Raw genomic sequence first — 8,164 nt, forward strand, 5'->3', positions numbered from 1 at the left:
AGAAAGAAGAAAGAATAAGAAGAAGAAGCTGCACGAATTGAGGCCGACCATCGTGAAGCTGCAAGGTTGCAAGCTCTGGAACAAGCAGCAAAATTACAAGCTGAAGCTGAGGCACTCAGAAATCAAGCACGTAGAATTGTATCAGTTACTTATGTTGCCTCCACATCTGCTCAAGTTCCTCACTCTGATGAAGCTACAACGTCTGCTCAACCTCAGTCAGATTCAAGGATTGATATCATTGAACAAAGGCTTGACTCTCATGAAGTTCTTCTTCAGAGTTTGAAAGAAATGTGCACAGAGCTGCTTCGGAGGACACCTAAACCCTAGTTTTAGGAACTCTCTTCTCATATGTTTTTATCTGTGTTGATTTATTTTCTTCTTGAATTATGTTTTTCTTTTCCACGTTTATTTGTTTTGAACCATGTTTCTTTATCTATTTTCATGTTAGTTAATTATCATTTCCATTATGTGTTGCATAATAATTGTTCATCATAAAATTATTTTCACGCATATTCATTAACCAACAAACAAACTTTTTTTTCATTAATAAGAAATTGCATACAAAGCATTGCTACATTAAAAGGGAGGATTTTTCCTCATTTCTCTACACTGCCTACGCATCTCTGCTTTCTCAAGCTCCAGACAATGCTGCCTATGCTCTAAAAGGACTAAGCTCTGGCGCAGCTCCTGCCTCTCAGGACCCTCCGCCACCGTCTCCAGAGCCGCCTCTGTTGCTCTGATTTCCTCATATAGTTCCAGCTCCTTCTGGAAGCAAAATTGCATTTCTTCCATGAATCTGAGGAAGCGTCTAAGGATGTTGTCCATTTCTGGACTCAGGCTCATGCTTAATACCCGGTTTGTCAGGGTATAGACGCTCGGTTCCTCTGGATGGCGTACATTGATGAAGAGATCTTCATCAAAGGATTTCTTCCTCAACTGATCGATGCATGCTATGACGGATGCCATTGCAATTTTAAGTTCAAGTGAAAAGGAGATGTGAAAACTGATATGGTTTAACCGCTATTTATAAGCTCAGTTCAGTCTACAGAAGTTGATGCTGAAGCAGTTTCTCGAGGATTATTTATTGGTAACAGAAGTTTACCTTAACTCCTTGGCCGGTGGTAAACGTTCAACCTCTTCATTTAATCTTCTGCATATGCATTAATTAAATACGTTTTCATGAATTTATTATTTTATTTTCTCCATCTTTTTAAACTTAGACCTTCTCTAAGGGGGAGTATCTTGTACTTCAAGCTAAGTTTTTCACACCCCATGCTTTTTCTTATGACAAAAAGGGGGAGTATAACCCAGTTTTTTATGTGTAAGCTGTGCTAGTGTGATTTCTTTTTCCTTTTGGAGAATTTAAGAGTTCCACTTTTATGACCATAGATGTGTCACTGGGCAAATACAAGGAATACATTTTCACTTCCTCTGAAGTGATACTAGTTGACTCTGATACCTTTACTATGCTCATGACTCTGAATACTTATGCGCTCTGATTATTTCATATCATCTATGTCATATATTCTTACTCTGAACTCTTGTATTATTTAGCTCAGAATCTAGATATTACTAATATTTTCATTAAGTCCTAGATTCAGGGGGAGCTAAGCTCAGAATCAAGTTGTGACTTGGATTCGGAATGAGCAACATAAACCATTCACCTCAGGATAAGTTTATCCCTATTCTCTAAACTCTGAGTGAATTCAGTTTATTGTTTAAGAATTGTTCATCAAAATACTTGGTTTTGTCATCATAAAAAAGGGGGAGATTGTAAGATCAAGTTTTGATCTAGTAGTACAACTCTATGTTTTGATGATTACAAGTTAACTATTAAGTATGAACAATTATGGTACTCTAACGTTGTTTTCTGAGTGTTCAAATGACAGGCCAAGACTCTGGTCCTATCTCACATGATTCAGAAGTACAATGCACAAAGAGTAACCTCTACAACGCTTCCGCACGTACTATGTTCAAACTGAACAGTAGATCAAGCTTCAGAAGATCTAAAGATTATAAAGCTCTGATATGGATTCAGCTCACTAGAAGCTCTGAAGGATCAGACGCTCTGAAGGATCAGACGCTCTGAAGGATCAGAAGCTCTGAAGCATCAAAAGCTGAGTAGTGAAGACTCTGAAGTCCAAGAGTAAGCTGGCTCTGAAGACCAAGTACTTCTCCTCTGAGTCCAAAAGCAGAAGGTACAAAGGTCAGAGGATCCAAGCTTCCCTCTGACTCTGATCATCAAGCTTCACAAGTTCCAAGAAGAAGCATCACTCTAATCAGAAGTCAACAAGGTTGAAGGTCATGTCGCTATCCAAAGTACAAAAGCAATTGTACCATTCCTGACGAACTTACCTAACTGATTCAGCCACAGCAGAACCTGGAATTTACAGATCTGCCCTCCAACAGTAGCATCTCCATGCAACGTTCAAACCCTAATCCTTGGAGTATATAAAGAGGCTGAAGATTGAAAGATGCTGCCTAAGAAACCTATTCACGCGCAAGAAATATTTCAAATCTTCTTAGCAATCTTTCTTCAAATAGAACTAAGTGTGTTTACTATCAGCTTTTCAAGAAGCAATTATTTGTAAACTCTAAACCTTCAAACAGTTGTTTGATTTACCTTTAGGAGATCAAGGTTGATCGGATCCTAGAGAAGACTAAGAGAGTGAATCTTAGTGTTAGCTAAGTCAGTGTATTGTTAGTCACTTTGCAGGTAGCAAGTGCAGTTGTAACAAAACTCTGTTTAGTGGATTGCCTTCATTCTAAGAAGGAAGAAATCACCTTAGCGGGTGGACTGGATTAGCTTGAGGGATTTATCAAGTGAACCAGGATAAAATCACTTGTGTGCTTTCCTTATCTCTTATCTCTGCACTCTTATCTTTGGTGTTCGAAGAGATTTATTTAAATCTCAAGTGGGTTGAGTTTTTAGTTGTAAAACGCTATTCAAACCCCCCTTTCTATTGTTTTTCATACCTTCACACACAACACTCAGAGAGTTACTAGGAAACAAATCTGCAGAAAACGTCTTCAATAAAAAGTTTCCTATTCCAGAAATAAAACTCCCACATAATCTCATATCAAATCATTGAAACCGATTTGATCACATAGAATATAATCCTTGAACGGCGCATAGAAGCTTCCAGAAATACCCTAGCTTGATCACCAAGTATTCTAAACGAAGCTTCACAGAAAATCTAGCCAACTCTTTGCATGTTTCGCAGGGACAGATATCACAGGCAAAATGTTGTGACATCGGGTCCGACATGTTGGCCAAAAACTTAACTTAGCTAAAATGCAGACAACATAACAAAGGAACAACAATCTCCCCCTTTGTCAAATTTTAGCTAATACAATCCACTACCATAAAGAACTCTTCAGCAACTTGGAACTTGAAAACACTTGAATCAGCATAGAAGAGCATCCACACAAACAAGGTAGCTTACACATCAACATAGCTAGTAGCATCGGCTATGCACATTTCCATCTCATAACCATTCTCAGTGCAGCAAAACACCATATCAGAGTTTTAGCACAGTAGAACACAATCAACTATCACAAACAACAAGATGTTGTTTGAAAAGAACACACAACTGCACAGTAGCAAGAAGCTACCAAACCACAATAGCAGAAAGCCATAAAGAACCAACTACCAAATAATAGAGATAACCAAATACTAATTACCCCCCCTTATTAGCAAAATTTGGCAAAGGTAGTCATAACAGAATAGCATCCAAGTGCTTATCAGAGCTATCCACAGAAGTCATCAGCACCATATTCAAGAATTATACAGACCTGGAGCAAATAAGGAGAGCACATAGCCACACAGGGCTCAAATACATCCAAAAGAAAAAGAATATATCAAAGAGATGTGCTCTGAGGTGCATAACTCTCAGAACCAGTCACATCCTCTTCATCTTCATTTTCATTGTCTTCCTCTTCTTCTTCCTCTACAGCCTCCTCAGTCTCAGCATCTTCTTCTTCCTCAGCAGCAGCCTCAGCTTCCTCTTCTTCACTTTCTTCCTCAGCAGCAGCAGTTGCAACATCTGACATAGTCTTGATGAGTTGATCAACATTGAAATTTCTAACCTTGCAAGCCTGAATAGTGTCACCAAGATACTTGGAGACAGCCTTCAACTCAGCCAAGATGTCTTCCTTGCTAGAACCAACTGTCTTAGTGCCACTGGCACTGGCACTTCCCTTGCTGCATAGAGCACAATGTCTGGAACATGTGTCCGAGCAAACAACTAGTAATCAAACTTGAGAGGCAGGGGCTTCTTACCCTGAGACTCATCAGCCCGCACAATAGTAGGTTGTTGATATGCAATGATCTCTGTGAGAAGACAAGGAAACAGAATAGGCAACTTCACAACATATGATCCAACATGCTTGAGAGTCTGCTCAAAAACCAGCTTTCCAAAATCAAACTCACCCCCAGTTCCAACTAAATAAAGCATTCTGGCCAGAGGTGGAGTCAGACCAGACAAGTGATTGGTGGCCATCCAATTTGCAGTACCAATCTTGTAGAGAACAGCATATTTGGCAGTAAGCCTCCCAGATGGAAGCAATCCCTTCTTAGGCCACTTCCTGACCAACTTTCCAGTAAGGGTTGTAGCAACCCTATTCAAATCAGGCTCCCCCTGAGCCACAGCAACATGGCTTCTGCCCAAAAACTCATTGATCACTTCAGGAGAGAAGTTGATGCACTTCCCCCTCACAAACACCTTCCTGTACTCAGCACTGAAATCATCATCACAATCAGTAGGGATGTTCACAATGAACTCCCTAACAAGCTTGTCAAAACATCTGCCAAGATCCTTGACAGTCTTCATCAAACCAGCAGCAGAAATAACCTCGATGATTTCCTGGAGTTCCAAGGCATCTTCATGTAGTTCCCTTTCAATAGCAAGCCTCCTTTGAACCACATATTTCCATCTCTGAGCAGAGTCTGGAAAATGAAAGGACACATTGTCCACAGGAGCATCAGGAACATTTTGAGGAATTTTCTTACCTTTCATCCGTTTTCTGGCAGTGGTTGAGATGTCTGGGACATCTGGCTCGACATCAACCTCGGAGTCCGGATCAGACACATGTCTTCTTTTCTTTCCAGTAGAAGGTTTTGACTTCTTGTATTTCTTTGTCTCTTTCCCTGATTTTGGAATATGAGAACTTCTGGAAGTCTTTGGTGTCTTAGCAGCAGATCCTTCGTTCTTCTGCTTCGTTATGTCTGCAACCATCTTCTTGACACCACTAACAGGAACATGGGCCTTTTTGATGAGCAATTCTCCATCAGAGTCTTCATCAGCAGATGCAATCACCTTCTTTTCCTTACCCTTTTTGGTGGATAAAGTAGGGGTTTTCTGAAAAGGAACCTCCTTAGAGGAAGAAACTTCATGTGCAGAGGTTTCATTCTCATCGTGCTCCTTTTGACTCAAAGCATGAGACTTGACACTAGAACTAGAGGGAGCGGATTGATGTGTCAGTTCAACATCTGGTGCAACATTTGCAGCAGTAGCTACATTTGCAAGTTTCTCAAGAGCCTCATTATCTTCTTGATTCACAGCTTCTGGAAGATTGGGATTTTGATCATCCTCATCATCAGAAATATTTTGTATCCCCAAATTCTTACTGGGTCCTCTCTTAGGAGCCACATGCTTGATACGAAGGCTTCTTCTTCGTGGTTTGGCTGACCTAGTTGGAGCATGGGTAGCACTTGCAGCTTTATGGGGAACCCCAGAGGGATTTGAAGAAGATGCAGTGGCACCCACAATCTTTACATTGTGTTCTGGGGTGATGATCTTTGAACTTTCCTTCTTCTTCTTGCAAAAATCATGAGTCATAGTGAAGTGATCTGTAGAGAAAACTGAAAAATAACCGTTGAAGGTTAGAGAGAGAAAGCAGGCACACTTTTGGATAACACACTGAAAGGGATTGAGGAATCCCAATATGCGATCATGGGCAGTTATATAATGAACAATATAGTTGTTGCCCGTGACAAGTGTCATTAACTGCTACAAGTCAGTTAGGACACAAATCCCTAACTTTCCTCCTAATTTCTCAAATTTTGCCGCATCCAATACTTTTGTAAAATGTTTGCTAACTGCAAATCAATTTCCACATGTTCAAGAGTGATAATCTTTTCTTCCACCAATTCTCTAATGAAATGATGACGAATATCAATGTGTTTTGTTCTACTATGCTGGATTGGATTTTCGGAAATGTTGATAGCACTCAGGTTGTCACAGAACAATGTCATGACATCTTGTTTGACATCATATTCCTTCAACATTTGTTTCATCCACATCAATTGGGTGCAACCACTCCCAGCCGCAATGTACTCTGCCTCAGCTGTAGACAAGGAAACATAGTTTTGCTTTTTGCTGAACCAAGAAATGAGATTATTTCCCAAGAAGAAACACCCCCCTAAGGTGCTTTTCCTGTCATCTGCATTTCCTGCCCAATCTGCATCACAATAACCTATCAACTTAGGAACAGTGTTGTGAGCATAAAAGATACCATAGTCAATAGTTCCACCGATGTACTTGATGATCCTCTTGACTTGTAGAAGATTACTTTCCTTAGGTGCAGCTTGATACCTAGCACAAACCCCAACTGAGAAGGCAATGTCAGGTCTGCTAGCAATGAGATATAGCAAACTTCCAATCATGCTTCTGTATAAGCTTTGATCAACATCTACTCCATTCTCATCCTTGGTCAATTTGACATGAGTTGCTGCAGGAGTTCTCTTGTGTGTTGCATTATCAAGATCAAATTTTTTAACCAATTCCTTAGCATACTTACTCTAAGAAATGAACATAGAGTCCTCCATCTGTTTCACTTGCAAGCCTAGAAAGTAGTTTAGTTCACCTACCATGCTCATCTCAAACTCAGATTTCATTTGTTTGACAAAATGTTCTACCATCTGGTCTGACATTCCTCCAAAGACAATGTCATCAACATATATCTGCGCAATCATCAATTTTCCTTTGACACTCTTTACAAATAAGGTCTTATCAATTCCACCTTTGTTATAACCATTGCTAGTTAGGAATTCAGTAAGCCTTTCATACCAAGCTCTTGGTGCCTGTTTTAATCCATACAGTGCCTTTCTCAACTTGTAAACATGTTCTGGATAAGTTGAGTCAGTGAAGCCTTTTGGCTGTTCAACATAGACTTCTTCATTCGAATAACCATTCAAGAAAGCACTTTTAACATCCATTTGAAACAATCGGAACTTCAGAAGACATGCCACTCCCAGCAGAAGTCTGATGGATTCTAATCTAGCAATTGGTGCAAAAGTTTCATCAAAGTCCACTCCTTCAATCTGGGTATACCCTTGAGCTACTAGCCTGGCCTTGTTTCTCGTGACATTGCCACTTTCATCAGACTTGTTCCTGAAAACCCACTTGGTACCTATAACATTTACACCATCTAGTCTAGGCACTAGATGCCACACATCATTTCTTTTAAATTGAGCCAATTCTTCCTGCATAGCATTTATCCAGTATTCATCTGTGAGGGCTTCCTTGACATTTTTGGGTTCAATTTTGGAGATGAAACAACCATTTTCAATGATTTCTCTGGACCTTGTAGTTACCCCTGTGTTAGGTTATCCTATGATGTTTTCTTTAGGATGAATCTTCTGAATTATGATAGAAGGTCCTTTGTTTTGTGGTGATATGCTTTCATTTTCATCTTCAGATTCACTGTCTGATGCTATGTCAGTGACATGTGGTCTGACAACGGACTGAGGTGGAAGATCTTCTTCAATATCCTGCGTAACTTCAGTTTCTTCCAATTTATCATCAACCACTACATTCATGGATTCCATCATTGTCTTGGTGCGAGAGTTGTATACTCTATGTAATGCCATAAACTCATTTTATACTATTCAAGTGAGAGATTGAATAAAAATGAAGGTTTTGACAAGGTTTGAGTTTTGACAGATTCTGGCTGTCACCTTGTGCGAATTTTTAGAGGCTCTTCACAACCTCATTTGGGAAAACTTTCTTCATGAGAGTAGTAGCCCTTTAAGTTAAGAAAATTCTCCAAGTGGTTTCAGGTCATTCCGATATCGGTAGCGCGAGATATCGAAGTTTTGGCTGTACAGTGCCAGCGGATTAATTGGTTAATTTTCCTTTTAATTCCGGTTTTAATCTGGTTT

General features: G+C 39.8%; 1 protein-coding gene across 1 annotated transcript; it reads right to left on the bottom strand.

Annotated features, from left to right (window-relative positions):
• Positions 1-3,750: 3,750 nt before the first annotated feature.
• Positions 3,751-5,840, bottom strand: LOC130739190 (uncharacterized). The gene is made up of 3 exons (XM_057591431.1): positions 4,261-5,840; positions 3,997-4,204; positions 3,751-3,795 (listed from the first exon to the last, which is right to left on the bottom strand). Exons 1-3 carry the CDS (start codon positions 5,838-5,840, stop codon positions 3,751-3,753), a joined length of 1,833 nt encoding a protein of 610 aa, XP_057447414.1.
• Between the last annotated feature and the right edge of the window lie 2,324 nt (positions 5,841-8,164).

Source organism: Lotus japonicus, chromosome 1, assembly GCF_012489685.1.
Source record: "Lotus japonicus ecotype B-129 chromosome 1, LjGifu_v1.2".
Taxonomy (NCBI): Eukaryota; Viridiplantae; Streptophyta; class Magnoliopsida; order Fabales; family Fabaceae; genus Lotus; species Lotus japonicus.